The sequence below is a fragment of the Eutrigla gurnardus genome, assembly GCF_963514095.1.
Source record: "Eutrigla gurnardus genome assembly, chromosome: 5".
Classification (NCBI taxonomy): Eukaryota; Metazoa; Chordata; class Actinopteri; order Perciformes; family Triglidae; genus Eutrigla; species Eutrigla gurnardus.
In genome coordinates, this window is record NC_139919.1 from 9,399,923 (window position 1) to 9,418,530 (window position 18,608).

At 39.8% G+C, this 18,608-nt stretch overlaps 1 protein-coding gene across 2 annotated transcripts in view; it reads left to right on the top strand.

Moving 5' to 3' along the window:
• The window catches only part of slc36a1 (solute carrier family 36 member 1), a 48,943-nt gene that overhangs the window by 7,029 nt on the left and 23,306 nt on the right, over nt 1–18,608 (top strand). For both annotated transcript variants that reach the window (XM_084009746.1, XM_084009745.1), the window contains exons 6-11: nt 643–732; nt 1,289–1,373; nt 4,434–4,661; nt 7,119–7,217; nt 9,422–9,588; nt 11,823–11,992. In XM_084009746.1, coding sequence (XP_083865872.1) covers nt 643–732; nt 1,289–1,373; nt 4,434–4,661; nt 7,119–7,217; nt 9,422–9,588; nt 11,823–11,992 — 839 coding nt within the window. The remainder of the gene's footprint in view (nt 1–642; nt 733–1,288; nt 1,374–4,433; nt 4,662–7,118; nt 7,218–9,421; nt 9,589–11,822; nt 11,993–18,608) is intronic.

Genomic DNA, 18,608 nt, shown 5'->3' on the forward strand with positions numbered 1-18,608 from the left:
GTCTATCTCTAAATAATTTATATTTTTATTCCTTCCATATAGGCGACATGCATAGAATAAAAAAAAAAAAAAAACATTTTCTCCCATAATTATGGGAGGCTGCCATCCTATGAAAACATCCACATCTGAGTTGAACTATTAACCGAGCAACCTTCCACCAAGTTCATTGGCAAGAAACTTTCACAGTTCTGTGAAATAAGACAACGGGTACTAGCCAATGAGAGGCAGAGAAGGGCGGGTCTTCGTGGAATACAGGTGGGCAGAAAAGGCCTGTGAAAGAGGTTATTTGGAATGTGGACATCAATGTTTTCAAAAAACTCTCTTGCTAGTGTGCTGCGTGGCACCGTTGTCACACGGTAGCTTAACCAAGCCCTGTTAATAGTTTTGTCATGTTTATCTGATCTTACTTCACTGCAAATGATTTTGTGCCTCCGATGTGAGTCAGTGTGTGTGACTGTGTTCCTGCCGAGCCTGATGTTGATTATAAAGGACAGACCAATTCTAAACAAGCAGCCCTCTCTGTGAATACACCAACATTCAAAGCATACATTTATATCTAAATAGTGACTGGGTTGCAGGGTCTATTCCCAACAGATGAATGCGATGCCAGTTTAAAGATGTGAATTTGTTTCCCTTGTCCAGGATCAGCAGGCCGTCTCTGACCTACGGCGAGGCGATGCAGTACGGGATGGAAAACGTGCCGTGGCTGAGGAGACACTCGCAGTGGGGAAAGTAAGACAACTGTTTAGAGGTCACCTTCAGAAAACTTTCTTTTAGTCCTGTCACCACCATGCAGTTGCATCATAGGGTTGAGTTATGTAGACATTGTTTTGAAAATGCATACAGTAATATGCATGTTTTAAGGTCTAATGTATCCGTTCAGTCTCATTAAACTATCATTTCTGTTTCCCAACCCTCCCACTATGTAATAGAATTATCGTGCAAACATTGAATTCTCGATTTTATAAGGGAAAGTCAGTCATGTGATGTTTTTCTGTTGCGTGTTTCTTTAGACTTTCATTCATAGTTTTGGAGATGATGTTTTCTGGACAGGCTGCTTTTTTAAATTGCTGCCATTTGTTGGAACAGTGAAACGGCCTTGAGTGCCAAACATGATTGAGATTATTGGTCTAAAAGTAAAAGCATTTTCTGTCAGGGAGCCAACTTGTTCACATCCTTGTAAGTTCCTGAATCTATTGTGTGAGTGCACTAGGCTCAATATTGACCCTGTAAACCTGTCTTACCCTTTCTGTACGACCTGTTTAATCTCTTTGTCTCGTCCTCTCAGACACACGGTGAACGTGTTTCTAATCATCACCCAGCTGGGCTTCTGCTGCGTCTACTTCGTCTTCCTCAGTGACAATATCAAACAGGTCCTGATCTCTCTCTCTCTCTCTCTCTCTCTCTCTCTCTCTCGCACACACACACACACACACACACACACACACACAGTTCTCATCACTTTCAAGGCATTAAAGGGGTTGTTTGGCTTGTTTGAAGTGGAGTTGTATGAGGTCGCTATCTGTAGTCTGTGTGTTATCTGCAGTAGATGGAGTTTTGAGAAAACAGACAGGGGAACCAACACAGGAACAAAACAAACTACTGCAGTGGACTAGGTGGCAACCTCTGGGTCTGCCAAGGCTGATGTTTATTAAACCTGCATTCTTTCTAATGGCGACTCTTATGTTTGCAAAAAGAAGTCTGATTGTATAAGTCAATGAGAAAATGACCCTACTTCCCACATGAGTTTATGGTCTCAACTTAGTTTCAAGTCTTGTTCAATACAGCTTGATGTTAATTTAGGAAATGATGGTCCATTTAGAGTCAAATAAACCGGCAGCAGGGGGTGCTTTAGGACACGGCTCACCTGAGAATGACTTGGATTCATGTTTTCATCTCACAACTTTAACCCTTTCACAGTGTGTTTTCACTTCATGAAAGTTAATTCATAACATTTTGTTCACCAAAGCAATGCCTTATTTAGTGCCTGCCTGGGTTTTACATGGTGATGATGTCCACTTCTTTTATACATTGTTTGCTGTGGACTCATTTTAGACACCAACAAAAAAAAACTCATTATAATTTTAAGAGTGCAGACTGGTGTTTCAAAGGGTTAGTTCAGATTCACCAAAGTCACACAATAACCCAAACAAACCAACCGATCAAGGCAGCGGTCGACCAGTGTCCCCCGTGTTACTGCAAGATAAAATGACTGTTTTCATGACAGGAGTCTGGTGGCTTTGAAGAGAGCACAGATATGGGCTTCAGTTCCCCGTCACAAAGGGCTGTCTGACAGCAAAGGAAAGCCATGAAATATGTCCAAAGCAGGATACTCTGCTTTGCTCCTGTGCTGCCCCTTCTGTCTGTTTCTCCAAACTCCCCCTGCTGTAGCTGATACACTGACTAAGGTCAAGTACCACACTTCAAAACACAACTATCCCTTTAGCCGACATCATTTTCCTAAACTTAAAATTAAACCTTTATTCAAACAACAGTCAGTTTCTCTATGAAGCACATTTGTAACCAAAGGAGTTGACCCAAAATGCTGGTCAGTCGTGGAGGCTGGGTTAAGATCTGCCTCAATACACGTGTGTGTATAAATATATAATTGAAGATATACAAAGCTTAATGGAATACAAAAACGAAGCTTACTAAGAGTTGTCTACTGCTTGTGAAACCTATGTGTGAGATTGTTTGCTGTGTCAACATAAAATAAAAGGCTACTGTGTCTTCTGACCTTTGTCCTGCACAGCTCTAAAAATGACATGCCCCAGTAAGTTTAAGCACAGATCTAAAGGTGAGAACCCGTTTCTCTTACCGATTTATGGAATTGCCTCAGTCTGGGTGCTCCTATGAAGGTTATATGGCCGTTGCCATTAGGGATGCAACGATACAGTTAGCCCACGGTTCAGTACGTACCTCGGTTCGTGGGTTACGGTTTCGGTTCTGTTTCAGTTCACAAAAAAATTAGGATTTATATATTAAAAATTACTTCTTTATTTTATTAAAACCGAAAATACCTCAATTGACAAGTGTGTATTGAACCGTGCATGGCGTACCGTACGGTTCAATATTCTATTGAGAACCGTTGTATCCCTAGTTCCCATAGTGGATAGAATATTGCCCATGTATGAACATGTGTTCACAGTGAGAGTGAGAAGGGTTCAGTGTTTAGTCATACCACGATGGATATGAATAAATAGGTCACGAGCAGTAGAGGGAGAACAGTCATTTCCATAACAGCAGGAAGAGGATTTACATGCACCAGCTTTAATAGAAAACATTGAAATAAACCCTAACAGCATGAAGCAATTGTTGTTCTTATAACACCATGCAGCTTATAGTTAAGCTTATGAAATCTTACATAAGAAAATATTTCATATCATTTACACTCTATAGCTTAAATTTGAGTTGCATTTGCACAAAAGCTACAGTGTTTCTGTGAATAGAATAACTATTCAGATGATGCTGATAATTAATGTACAATGTAGAGAATCTTGCTATAACCAAGGTTTCTACTCAAGCATTCCTCTTCATGGCTGTCGTTTTATCTGTGATCGTCCTTTGACCGGTGACCTTATTCCCACCCATTGACCCTGTGTTATGGCTGGAGATCTGGGAACTGAACGCTTTATCTCACTGATGAAATGCCTAAAAGTGAGCCATCTGACCTGCTGTGCCTGTGTTTTAAAGCATTGTTAAAGCAGAGTGCTGCATTCTCTGTGCTCGATCTTGTACATTGTATTTGGTTCGGTCCCCATATTCTGGTTCATGGACTTGATTTGTGTAGTACAGTTTCTTACCACTAGATGGTGGTGTCTGTCTACAATCAACTGCCACATCATGTTTATCACTCCTTTTGCTTTTCTTCCTGTTTCTAATGTTCTGAATTAATTGGTGTTCCTGTAATGCTTAGCTCAGTGATTGATAAGTAATTCAACAGAAACTTTATCAATGACCATATTGATAATCATCCTCTGAGTATAGGTTGTCTGCTGTTGCATGTTTATATGATTGTAATAGTATTGTCTGACTGTTGGTCAGAACTAAGGACCACCTGTGATAGACTATGTAGATAGTGATTAATTGAATAAACAGAAACGCTTGAATTGCTTGATAAGGAAATAACCAGAGGACGTTCTCATGGGTTCAAATCAGCAATGAGGAATAATTACCTGGATTCACCTCAGTAGTGAGAGCAACAATGGAAGCCATTGTCTGCCATTAAAAGAAAAACACGATGCTTAGACATTCTCCAAATAACTAATTTAAATGCTATGTCAGTATATTGAGATATTATAGGAAATAGGCTTCCATAGAAATGTGAAAAGTTCCTCATGACAATATAGGCCCCTATTTTCACAGAATTTGACAGAATGTTTTTAAAAAGACTCCTTTTTCTAGCCCTAACCCTCCACCAATGCCTTTACCAGGTTGTAGAAGCAGCCAACGCCACCACCTTCAACTGCCAGATGAACTACACCAACCAGACCCAGGTCCTGGTGCAGAGCTTCGACTCCCGTCTCTACATGCTCTGTTTCCTGCCTTTCGTCATCCTGCTGGTTTTCACCCCTAACCTGAAATACCTGGCTCCCCTCTCTCTTGTGGCAAACCTGGTCATGACCGCCAGCCTGATCCTGATCTACTTCTACTCGATCACGGTGAACACCAGATTTATCTCCTCTCTCTCTTTCTGATCGGTTTTACTTGAACCTTCATGAATTAGTCAAGAGTTAGCTGCTTCTCTGCTCGGCCTTTTCTCCCCCAGCTGTGTTCACATGCACACAATAAACCAGATTTCTAACTGTTATATACCAACACCGCATCAACCCTACACGTGCTGCAGCAGTGTAAGTACTCCAGAAAACATGCTTGGAGTGTCCCACATGCCTTTTGGCAAGCATGTTTCTTTCTCTTTTCCTTAAGCAGTATTTTTTATTTATTTATGTTTTCTGGCCCAACTTCCCTAAAGTCCAGCTCTGATGAATGATCTTTTGGACAGATTCTCCTATCTCCGTTGTGGAGCTCTGCAGCTCCTTCAGGGTCTCTTTATTGCCTGTCTGATTAATGTCCTCCAAGGGGGATGAATCTCTTTACAAGGCACTGTATCAACAAACACTGGGAGTTTTGAGAAGCAAGTGAGAGGAAAATAAATCTGGTGATGCATTTTTAAAGTCTGATCTCTCCTGTGTTTAACCAGGATAAACACTTAGAACAAATATTTAGATCATATGAAATGGATCACCAGAGTTATTTTTCATTGTGTACAGGACTAAAATTGTGAATAGGGCGCTAGGTTTTTCAACTGTGTATCAAGCAATAATCTATTGCGAAGTTTTTTTCATCTAGTTTCCCCCTCTTTTCTCTCTGTGTGCTGTAATCGGCCCCTCTGTTTCTTCCCTGCTGATTGGGTTCTGGGGTTGTTATGGATAACAGGACAACTGGTACCGACAGAGTCTCCAGAGTATTTCATCATGCAGCTTCTGCACATTTACAGATATATAGCAGTCGTGTTCACTGAGAAATGGCCTAGCCTTGAAAAAAAGCAATTTCTTGCATCAGAAATCTTACAAAGATTCAGTATTAACAGATATATTTGGCCTATAAGAGGTTTGTGTGGCTGATGAATCACCTGTAGGAATATTGAGAAAGCTGGAGCACAAAGCGTCTGAAGTCTCTTTTTTATTTCTTGCTCGAGTTGGTTTGGAGCCCTTTTAGTTTTGCCTTTAACCCCGGAATGTAAACATTTATTTAAGCGTTGATAGACATGGGAAACATTTTCTAATAACCATCATTATTCAATGGTAAACGGTTAATGACATTTCATCATTGATCTGTGTAATATGAATTAGTTCATAGTTCATAGAAGATAATAGCAATTACATTCTGATTACATTTGTAAAATCTTAATCGTTGCACAGACTTGCATTTGTATAACATATGAAGTATTTGTTAATGATTACTAAATCAGAGTTTCACTGTTCTATGCATTTACTCTCCAGTAGCAGAAATTACCGTAACAACCGGAGTAACCGTAGAAAACAAAATGCATCGTGTCCTTTCCAGTAATACCACTGGCAAACACTGGGGTTGGGTAGGGGTTCTTGCTCCAATCTTATTTTTAAAGCCTCCGTATCGTTGAAGGTTTTAAGGGGAACCCCGGTGACCTTCACTTTAACAGTAATGTTTCATTGTTTCATCCAAAGTGAAATCATGAAGACATGTCCTTCCCATTGGCCGTCTTAGCAAAGACATTGTCACTAGCTACCATGTGCAAATGAAGGTTCTTGCTCCGATTTAATTTTTAATGACTCCATATCAGTGCTTAAGGTTTTAAGGCTCATCCCAATGACCTTCATTTTTAGAGTAATATAAAATGTGGTCATCCAAAGTGAAAGCACGAGGAGATTTTCCCCTTGTTAGCAGTTTCCCCTTCCTCCCCAGCAAAGACATTGTCGCCAGCTACAGTGTGCTAAAGGTGACGTTTTATGGCTCACATTTCCTTTTATTTTCCTACTTTTGGTTTTAGTTCCCCTTCTAATATTTTCTTTTACAGCTACTTATCAAAGACATTAATCACTTTAACTTATTATATTACAATTTGCAAGCCATGGCCAACAAACAAGTCCAGCGGGAGCAAGGAGTGTCCTCTTGGCAGGTGTTGTTGCTTAATTTGATTACAAATGACCCAAATTAACCTGCAAATATGATTAGCTCAGATGAGTAGAACTTAACACAGAGCAGGACTAGAATACGCTCATGATTGTGGTTAATTGACAGGCTAAACCAGCCTGGTGTTTGGGAATAAAAAATCAGCCGATCAGGGATGAGCATTCAACAAACCCATCAATTAAGATGAGAGAGAGAGAGCGTGACGTGTAACACAACAGCGTTGACTTAAGTGTCGGAAATACTCTTAGAACACGTAAAAAACCATGGCAGGTGAACCGTGAGTGGAGTTTTGCTAATCTTGCAGATTTACACGACACTTCAAGCGCATGTGCATCACATGCAACATGTTGATGCATACAATGGCAGCCTCGTGGAAATAGGAGTGATAATTCCACAACAAAAAGGTTGTGTAAAAGGGCCTAATGTCGTCTTTTCTTTCCCTGCAGAACATCACATACCCTATCAACCTACCGAGTGTGGGCAGAGCTGTAGACTACCCTCTCTTCTTCGGGACGGCCATCTTTGCCTTTGAAGGCATCGGAGTGGTACGTGACGGACAGACAACTAAATGATAAAGCAAGGGTCAAAGACATTAACATCTAAACATCTGGTATTAACAAGAAATGTGTATCTGGTTACATTAGGACTAGAGGTGTAACGATTCATTCGATTAATCGATGAATCAATAGTCAGTCCTATAGATTCTACTAAATCGATCTGCTATAATAAATAAATAGAATGAATCGTTTTGGCTTCACCGATAATCGATATAAATGCATTTAATCGGATGAATCGTGATTCTTACTTATGATTAATGTTTAAGACTCTCTCCCCTGCCAGCATGTAGTCTATTGAATAATGTTCAAAATAACTGAGCAATGTTTAATTACATTTTTGTATTCAGCATAAAATATTATGCAGGACTACTTTTTTATAGAATAAATATGTTATTTTTCACATTTCAGAAGAATACAAATAGTCTCACTTGCATTATTGCATGTTTATTTCATGGATATAGAATTTTAGTTACAAGTTACTGAATCGATTCGTGGTTTACAGAATCGAATCGAATCAAATCGTTACAAATAAAACAAATCGTCCTCTAATCGAATCGCCAACTACTGTATCGTTAATCGAATCGAATCGCTGTGAAGCCAAAGATTCACACCCCTAATTAGGACATCTGTTCAGGTGTTTTTGGGTCTCATGTCTCTTAGCGTCAGGCTGGAGCTTGATGCCTGGAAGTGCATAGTATGAATTCAAACCATATAGTCGAGTCAACCTTAGCGATTACATTGTGATTTACACCCTTGACACGGCTGATCCTCAGTGTAAGTTACTATCCTCAGTGTAAGTTACTATCCTAAGTGTAAGTTACTATCCTCAGTGTAAGTTACTATCCTCAGTTTAAGTTACTATCCTCAGTGTAAGTTACTATCCTGGAAAAAAAAAAAAAAAGTTGAGAAAAGTTCAACTTTTCAGGCACCGATGGGGAAAGCACATGTAAAAAGCCGATTTGTCAACAAAACATGGAGGAAAGGTTAATCATTGGGAACAGGCCGATTCTTTCCGATCAGTCCCTGTGTATATGTACAGGGACTGAATTACTAAAACACGTAGCAGCACCCTTCTGGCTATAACAGGATCCATTTTGCACTATAATAATAAAGAAACCTGAAGTAGTCTGAATAGGCCCACCTAGCGGGAAGCGATTTCAATGGCTGCTTGCTGCGTCCATGAAGGCATCTCCCCCATGAACCAGACATGCCTTCCCTGGTCCGTCAACGTACCTGTGTAGAGTGAATGTGGCCTAAGTTTCTATCCTCGTCGTAACAATGGCGGATGGTCAAACAACTGAAGTAACTGTAGAAACCAAAGAGCACTGTGACCTGTCCAGTGTTGACAACTGTTTTCCAATGAACGTTGCTCCAAAATTTGCTAAAAATCGCCAGATGATGTTGTGTGCTGTTTTTGCATATTGGTAATTGCACATTCATTTAGATCAGGCTTAGTAGTTGCAGTGAGGGAGAGGCTGTCAAGAAGAGAGGCAAACTTGCTGTTGGTAGAAGAGCTGTGGACTGCCATTATGAGCAGCATCGGCGATGAATTAAAATATAATATATTGTACAATATAATATATTGTAATGGGGCTGTTAGCAGTGGCCATTAGCAGGCTTCACACTCTGCTGAAGCCTCATATACATTATATATACATTTTATATATATATACATTATATATATATACATTATATATATATATATATATATATATATATATATATATATATATATATATATATATATATATATATATATATATATATATATATATATATATATATATATATATATATATCCAGCTTGTGTTCAGTCCATGAACAGTACTGTACAGCAAAAGAAATCCATTGTCCATGTTGTGGAAAATTGTCTCGAGTTAAAAACTGTAGGAGGACAGGACAGTGATGGGAAAAAAAAAAAAAAACACCAGGTAGTTCAAATAGTTGCAGAAGATACTTCTTCATTGGTATTCAGTTACCAGCATCAGAGCTGAGAGAACACTGTACTTTTCAATATATTGCGTGCCGTACAATCTTTTGCAGAAATGTCAACAGTCATTTAGAAATTACGTCTTAAAAAAGTCACAGGAACTTGAAGACATTTTCTGTTTTTACGTGTTTGTACTTCTAATGTCGCTCAAATGTCAAAGGAGAGATGCATTAATTGTGGTCTATTCTCTTTGTGTGGGCAGGTTCTTCCTCTGGAGAACAAGATGCAGAGGCCTCAGACCTTCATCCCGGTTCTTTATTTGGGGATGGGCATCGTCACCTTCCTCTACATCAGCCTCGGTACCATAGGGTACATGTGCTTTAGAGATCACATAGGAGGCAGCATCACGCTCAACCTGCCAAACTGCTGGTAAGATAGCGTCAACACATAGATGTGAATTTAAGAGCAACGTTACCTTTTATAAAAGGTGCAAATATAGCTAAAAATAGACTGCATTAGAGCTGAACAATATGTTGGTATTATAACGATATTGTGATATAAGACTAGAAATTGTGTTTGATTTTGGGAATTATATAATGTCATAAGTCTCTGCTTGGTTCTATTTGACCAGAATTAATCAATGAACATAACTAACCCTGATAACCATGCCTAGCAGACAAGCATTCTACCGCTAACAACAACTGGTGCGCCACTTTGTGGGTGAAACTCGTGACCCAGAATTGATTTGGGAAGAAATTGTCCTAGTCGCGCCCCCTAGTGTCAACTATTTCGGGGTAAATTTGATTTTCCATTGGAAGTTGAAAATGTCTGCTCTTCAAAATTTGCATGTCTCTAAATTAGTTTGGGTTTAATCAAATTACCATTGATTATCATTGTCCATACCAATTGGACCAGATGGTATTTGAGCACTGACTCACCAACCACACTGCCGGAGAGTGTGAGGAATGGGAATGTACAAGGCCATAGCAGCTCACTTCTGTACACGAAGCGCTCAAGCAGATGTATTTTATGAAAGGGGAATGTTTTCTTTGTTGTTACCAATCTGGCGATGCTGCTTTGTAAATGTAAAAACAAACAAAATGTATTGTATGATGGCTAATCAAACACTTTGGATTATTACCCTCTGTTAATTGGTAGTGTGCTCCCTGCACATACAGACAGGGAGCTTATCACTAATCTACAGACATTGCATATGAAGTGGGGGAGGAAAATAATTTCCCCCCCTCACAGAGAGCAATCTAACTTCTACTGATAAATCTTTGGTGTCTATCTTCAGGTCCGGTTCACAGCTTGATTAACACCATTCTTCTTCCCTTTCATTTTCTAATTACATGATACTATCGTCATTGGCGGCAGGAGACGCACGTCTTTTGACACGCCTCCCGTGACTGGACCGTGCTGCTAATTAGTGAAATAGATTGGCTTGTCAACAAGGTTGAAACCTCAAAGGCTATAATCACCAGCATCTCCGCTTTTTTAAGTGAGGAGAAGACTGTTTACTGCCGTTTACAAGGACTACTCATTGATTCCTCTTCATCTTCTAATGTTTTTTGATGGATCTTGAACATGAAAAATCAGGCTTTGGATTTATGCTTGTTTTGTATTTGATGAAAGGTTTTTGATAAGTTGCATTTCAGTGCACTAAACAAATTTAAAATGTTTTAATGTATTTTTTAAGCTGTGACTCCACTACATAACACGCTTCATAGCAGGGAAATTGCAAGCAAATTGTATTTGCCCCACAGTAGCTCAGTCTGGTGGAAAATAGTGAAAACTATTTTGAAGCTTGGGCTCTAGATTGAAAGCCTGATATAATAGAATGCATGATTTAATGCTGGAAAGGCCGTGGGATTAAAAGTTGTGGTTTTAATGGGTTCCATCGGGACATTTTTCTCCCTACAGTTCTGAAAGATTTTATTTTGGCTACATAGTTTATTAGAACTGAGGTTGAACTTCCAAAATTAGGCATGGGAAGATATGAAAATGTCACCATCATCATGGCAAAAAATAATTGTGATTCACGGTATTATCCCGATAATCTTCAAAATATTCTTAAATGGCAGCTAAGCATCCTGTCTGTACTCTACTTTACATTGGATTAAGAAACAAACATCGTTATTGCTTAACCGATAAGACACGTCTTTTTTTTTTGGTGAACATCCTCTTGGAAAAACAAATAATCTTAAATAAGATGATCATAAATCGTAAGGGTTTTCGCATAACGGAAGCATAAATACATTTTTAAAAATGTGTTTTTTCACCCTTTATATTTTTAAATTGGAATGTATTTTTTACTTCCCTACCATGCCAGTGTTTTCATGTCACTCTTGACGATATTACGGTTGTCCCGATAATGGGAATTCACCATCAATTTATTGGGAATGTTATTTTATCGAGCTCTGTGATAGAATCCTGTATCGTCCCGTATGCTCCCTACACATACATTGTCGCTCTTTAAACTACTACATCGAATGCTTTTCAGCTAACTAACCTTTGCTAAATTACGTAACATATTCAACTTAGCCAGGGTTTAAACGGCCGAATAGCTGCAGTCCCATAGCCCAAATCCCATCTCTGTGACTCTCTGTTTCTGTAAATAATAATAATAAATCAACCCATCTTCTCTCAACCACTGTTTCCAGGATGTACCAGACGGTGAAGCTGCTGTACTGTTTTGGTATTTACATCACCTTCGCCCTGCAGTTCTACGTTCCAGCAGAGATTATCATCCCACCAGTAGTGGCTCGTGTGTCACAAAGGTGGGAGACAGCCGTCAGCCTGCTGCTCCGCACCATCTTGGTCATCTTCACATGTAAGTAACAACCTCTCGACGATGATAATGCAGGCTTCAATCCTCAGAAGAATGAATCTTTAAGAGCACTTTCACAGGTGTGAAAGGCCAAAATGAGACCAAAATGAGGTCTGACCGAAAGAGGTGGTCTCGGTCCGGATCCAACTGAACCACGGTTCGGTTAATTTGCAGTGTGAAAATGGGCTACCTGATGAAATTGACAACACGCCGATATCAGACACACGCCTGTCTAGACCAATCAATGTTAAGTATAGGGAGACGCAACTCACATAGATAACGAAAGGTCATGCAACGTTTTTTAGCATGCCTGCATTGTGAAAACAAAACGAACTGGATCAACTGTGCATGATGTAACTAAATACGACCCCCAGACCTTCAGCTGGGAAACAGTATGTACTGATGATGAACTTGAATTTGGGCCAAGAAAAGCAAGCCAGAAGAGAAAAAAATCATGTTTAAGTTCCAACATAAAGGGGGCAAAAGCTGCTGTAGCTGCTGGGCCGATGGATCCCAACCTGTAGTCAGGGCCCCCTACATGTTGTTACAGGATCAATCTCAAAGGTAGTGACATGATTTAACAGGGTAGGAGAGTAGAAGCTTGTCAGTAGTGTATGTAATCCTTCATTGATTTAACCATCTGAGACAAGATTAACTCAGATTTATATATATTACTTCAAAGTACCTGAGGTAAGTACAGAGGACTGTTGTAGTTCTCAGGTTGGAGATGCATGGATGCACTGTGATCAGCCTTGCATGTAAGGCAGCGTTCCCTGGTCCCTGCTTCATACCAGCTTCCATCTTCCGTACATTATATATTCTGATGCAGTTCCCAACAGTAAAGTTCAGCAGCCCACCTTTAATTCAGCCCCAGGAACAGGAGACTGCTGTCTGCTTTATGCTTCCTTCCTGGCTCCTGGAAAGCTTTTGAACTTACTTCTGCTACTTCAGTGCTTCATGTTTCTTTATTGTATTTTTTTCATTCGGTTCATTCATACAAAAAAATGGTGACTGTGACAATCAGCATGCCAGCAGGCACTTTAAAGGGACAAAGCCAACAAATTACATTTTGTTTTTCACAAAATGTTCAAGCAGCTCCAAATGTGCAAGCAGACCACATCTAAGATCTCCTCTTTTAACAGCTCTATCTTCGTCTCAGAGGAGGTAAAAGTGGAATTTACAAGTGAAGATAGAATAATAGCAACCGTGTGGGTGCACATCCCAGACAATGGCTGTCATGAAGGACTTAATGAATGGATGAATGAAAAGACGACTGACGGTCCAGAGCGCCTGTGTTTAATGGTTATTAGGCTTCCTTATGGGGAGACAGCCCGGGTGAATAGGGTAAAGAAACTAAAGGTTAATATGTAGTCACATCGCTGCACACTATGCTTATTGGCTGGAGGTTGCAACCTGATGTGGGGTCCAAATGATCTTTGCAGAGACCCAGACGAGTCCTGAAACCGAGCAAAAACAATAAGAAAAGATCAAATGTAGGCACAAGCCAGGGTGTCTGTGGTAGTCAAAGCTTTTTACTGAAGATATCTTTTTGCATCAGTCCATAAATCAGAAAATACTGCCAATGGCCATTAAAAAATCTATTTTCTCCATGATTTTAGTAATATGAAGTTGTATAAATCAGGCTATGAATGCTCTCTGAATAAACCACTCTGCAAAAAGCTTCAGAATATAGGAATGAAACTGGAAGTTTGGTGGATGTAAGTGCTGCTGAAGTGGACATTTCATTTAGAGAAAACACCCTCTAGAGATATGAAACGTCCCCTGTTGATTACTTACATTAAGGCAGTTATTCTATGTGTTACAAATTTTTCTGGAAATGTATGTTTAAATATGCAAATGAGGCATTATCTAATGGTAACATAATGGTAATGCTGGTGGATTTAGGAGAAATCTACAGACTCATTTAGACAAAGCAGCAAAATAAACGGCTAAATGTGTTTTTCCACTCATCGGAAAGAAGGCATGTTATGGAAGCTAAATAGACCAGATCATCAAAGTCACCAGTGCGTAAAAAACAATGTTTTTTTTTGCCTGAGCTGTTTCGCCTTAAGTAAAACACCACAGCGATCAGCAAGTTTTGTTTTTTGTTCACTTACTTTAATCTCTCTATAGCCTCTCCCTCTTTCTTTCCTGTTTGCATACCGTCCCTCTCTCCCTCCGTTAAGTCGGGACGCTGGGAGCAAAGCCTTACCTTGTTTTTAATAATAATTAGTATCTGCATTAGGACGAGAGATGGGCCGTTTTTAATCACAGCCAACTCTTCCTTATTTTGAGAATGAGGCAGTCTGGTCTGTGTTTGACCAATTATCCCTGCCCCATAGTTCCTGAAGCACTACAAGTTTTAACACCTTCAACTATCATCAAGGAATTAATTTTGTCTCTGCTTCCTCTTGTGGAAATAAAGGTTAAATTCCCCAAAACTTTGCAGTTTGCTGGGAAAGTTTCTGCAATGGAAACATAAGGCAGTCCCATCTGTATCAGCAAGCTGTTCGGCGGCTAAATTAATCATTTTAATTATCTGCTTTCAGTTAGAAATAACTGCTCTTCTGTTGCTGCTTGCAGTTGGTAGTCTTCTTTCCGATATTAATTGAGAACCATTTTGTGTCTTTCTGAATCTCTTTGGATTCTCTCCTAACGCCCTTGGTGCTGGTTGTGTGTGGAATCTTTGTGTTTTTACACGAGCTGTACTTTACAACGGATGCAAACGGTGTGGTATTTTTAAATTACTCTACATTTTCTGTAGGCACCGAATCAGCGGTAGAATGCGGCTACTGAAGGTTATTTTCTGGTGTCAGGAGAGTCTAAACAGCCTAGTGTGAGATTAGATGGGGAGGCCAGCCGACTGGCCTGCTGTTCTCATAGAAGCAGTAATTGGATGGAAGCAAACACTGCTTTTTATAATCATATTTCTAATCATATTTTCTTCTGCTGCCAACTATATGAAGTAGTGTGAATTTGTCAGCACAATTTCTCTCCATGTTTTATGAATGCATTCATCTATATGGAAGTGTCACCTTAACCTACCTAGCATAGTTCTAGTATCTGTTTTCTGTGTGCCTGCAGTTTTGTCTGTTTGCATGTGTGTGCATCGACAGGTTTCTGTATAAGGAATGGATGTGTGTATTTTCCACGGTTGGGAAGATGCTGGGGTCAGCACTTCTGTTTTGCCAGTATATCTTAAGGAGTAGGTGTGTATAGCAGGTCTCACATGTTTGGTAATAAAACCCAATACGTGGATAGCCACGTGCCCTGTTTAAACACACACACACACACACACACACACACTCACATTCCCCCATCCATCCATTCTCCTTACTCCCCCAGCTTCAGCAGCAGCAAACAGAGCCTCTAATAGCTCCGCTGGGCTTTTTATAGAGTCCTCCGATCGCTACTGAATCCCATTCAGGACTGCTGATCCTTTAATTCTGTTGTTGTCAGTCAGATTGCTGTGATCCAGTGTGGAGGTGCTGAGGCACGTTGAGGTCAGTAGGGGGCAGACTTCCACCCATTCATGGATCATTACATTCACATTAAAGCTGCCGGGTTGATATTTCCAATCCCTGTATAATTCTGTGAGTAGAGGACTGCATTAAAATATGGTTTTGTTCACTGCCAGTTGTTTTTTTTTTTACAAAACTCCCAAACTTTCACCAAAGTTTTGCTAACTATATAACTGCTTACATTTTGAGGCAACATAAACCTACTTCCTTATACTTAAAACCTTTTCTTTATAGAAAGTGTTTAAGATTAATTTCAAGGGTTGTATACTTCTTCAACCCTTTATACTCTGAAAAATCTTCTGTAAAGATATTGATCAAACACCAAACATAACACAATTGTGAAACCGAATTAAAGAGAACAGTGCAAATACTTTATAGGGTACAAGACATCTACAAAAAAGGGCTTGAGATGGTCTTATGGAATGCCAAGGTGAATGTCACCATAATTAAAAGGACAACTGGAGTCAGTTATCAGGGTCTCACACTGCTCAGGAGCCCACTGTTTAACCTCAGATTTCTCTTGAAAGGGGCACGTTTCAGCCTAGTATGATGATGTTAGGATTAGATGGAAAAACAAACGTGTCCCTGTTGGTTTGGGAATTATTTTCTGCCATAATTGATGGAGCTTACTGGTCTTATGGTCTAGTTAAGTCTTAAGAGTAGGATGGAGCATTGGCTCAACAAACAGGTTTTTGGTAATATAGGAATTGAACAGCACTGCCACGATGGAGACAAATTTGCAAGGTTCTTAATTTATTTAGCCGTTAATGGTCATTCACACCGGTTCAGGAAGTCTCTTCTTGGAGGTGTTCTGGACATGTGAAGTGGTGGGAAATTATGCATCCCACTATGCCTGGGTTCACCTCAGGATCCTCCCCAAATAGAGGGGTAGGACAGGGTAGAGGAGACAGACATTTGGGCTGCCCAGTCCTGGAGGAGTGGCAGAAAATGAAGGAATTAATGGATGAATGCTATCACAAAGTGCTTCTCATAAAAGCAGGCTCTAAATGGTTTGATCCAGTCGGCTCATTCAACGCAGTTTTCTAATCAGTTTTTCAATAGATTTTTCCAGCAAGCCTGAATTTACCTTTGATTACATTCGGTAGCAAAATGTGATTGATGGCACAAATCAAATTTTGAATGGATGGATTGGGAACGGCAAACTGGCATGAAACTAACCAGGCCTCATTCTGAAAGGGGTGAGAGTTGACGATTGTTCTGTTGAAAGAAAGAAAGAAAGAAAGAAAGAAAGACAGAAAGAAAGGTGAAATGAGGCCTTCAAAACACCTTGTGAAAGACAAGGAACTGAAGAAGTACATTTTGAAGAAGTGAATTTTCAGCAGGCACACTGAAATCAATGGGCTTTCGTCAAGTAATGAGGAGGATGGAAGCTCACGTCCACATGTCATCGTGTTTACAAAGAATATATCTGTAGCCTTAGGTATCAAATCAGTGGCACAGTGGTAAGTTGTCGGTAGTATACTGATCCTGTTTATACTCCAACAACAGCAGGTTGCAGAAGAAAAACATTAATATGTATTTCCCTTTTTATTTACTGGAAATGGGGTCATTCAACTATATTAAATGTACTTGTACAGCATTCACAAACCATTTATCATGCACAGACAAATGATAATGTACAGACCATACACCAGTTTACCATAGAACATCACTGCTGCTAATAATTGTATATGTAGATTTAAGAGTAGATGTTTAGCATACTGCAGCTGTGGATACATTCCCCTCTAAAACCCCTTGAAATGAAGCAGTCTGAAAAATTCAGACTCAATTGCTTTGACCAACTGTGATGGAGGCTCACAGAGGCATTCTGTCTAAAGGACGTATGGTTGCACATCTGTCTGAATCTCCATTCAACCGCGACATTATTGTAATCTTAGGATCCCCTGTCAAATTTAGCACAATCTCTCAGACGTCGAGGTAACTGTGACCTCACGCCTGCTAAAGCGATATCTCAGGGACCCCTGGAGGAAGTGTCATCACATTTGGCACAAAATCAATTTAGGCTCCGGGGTGAACTGCTGACTGAATTTTGTGGTTTAAAAAGTCACTTTGAACTCACAAAAGAAGATTTGAAGAATTGATATGATAATTATGACACACACACACACATTTCTCATTGGATAAAAGGATGAAGTCATAACATTTTTGGACAGTGGTAATTTGAGTTTTTAAGAGGCCAAAAGCCAAAAAAGTTGGGATCCACTGCTCTGCTGTAACTGTCCTAACTCTTATTTTCTAACGTTGTTAACTTCCTGTATAGTCGAAGCAGCCTGTAAAAATGTTTCTCATCAAGCGCTGTTTTGCTGCCTCATTGCCATGTATCATATGTATGAGAATGTAAGATACATTTTGGCAGTTTTAACTTTTCTTCCATCATCAAGTCTAGTTTTATGCCCTGCAATTTAGGCAATTAGTTTTCCACTTCCTGTGTAGGTGTTATGGGTATTAACGCCTCCAATAAGTGATGGATGCTAAGACCGCAATTTAAAACACCAGTCTGTAGGGAGACGCGACGGTTTCATAATATAGCGGATAAATGTGGCAATCTCAAGTTGAGTTTGATAAAGATGATGGTTTCACCGCACCAGGGAGTGCTTAAGGTTTTTATATTATGCATGTTTCATTGGCCAGCATTGCATATGGGAAACAGGAGCAGGGAAGATGCAGTACACGAGGGAAATGGAGCAGAGAATATGCTGAACTGCGGAGGCAGAGATATGTATCTTGTAGCTGATTTAACTGAGTTAGAGAGAAGTCACTGATGCTGCTCACGATCAGGTTTGTGGCTGTACAGTTGTTATAATTCAGTACGTACTTCATCAACAGTTATATAACAAGAAATGTCAAGCCTCGGTTCATTGCCATTCCCTCCTCAGCTCACTTCACATGGAGTAAAACCTCAAGTCAGACTCATTGAGTTATAGGAGCCGCAGTGTTTCTTAGCCCCGGGATCTTCATTTAATTTATTAGCTGTGATTGGAGCCTGTAGACAATTATGCAGAATCCATGCCATACAGGTTTTTGCTCATGCATGTTGATAAGCTAAGGGAATACATGCATACATGCCACTTCATGTC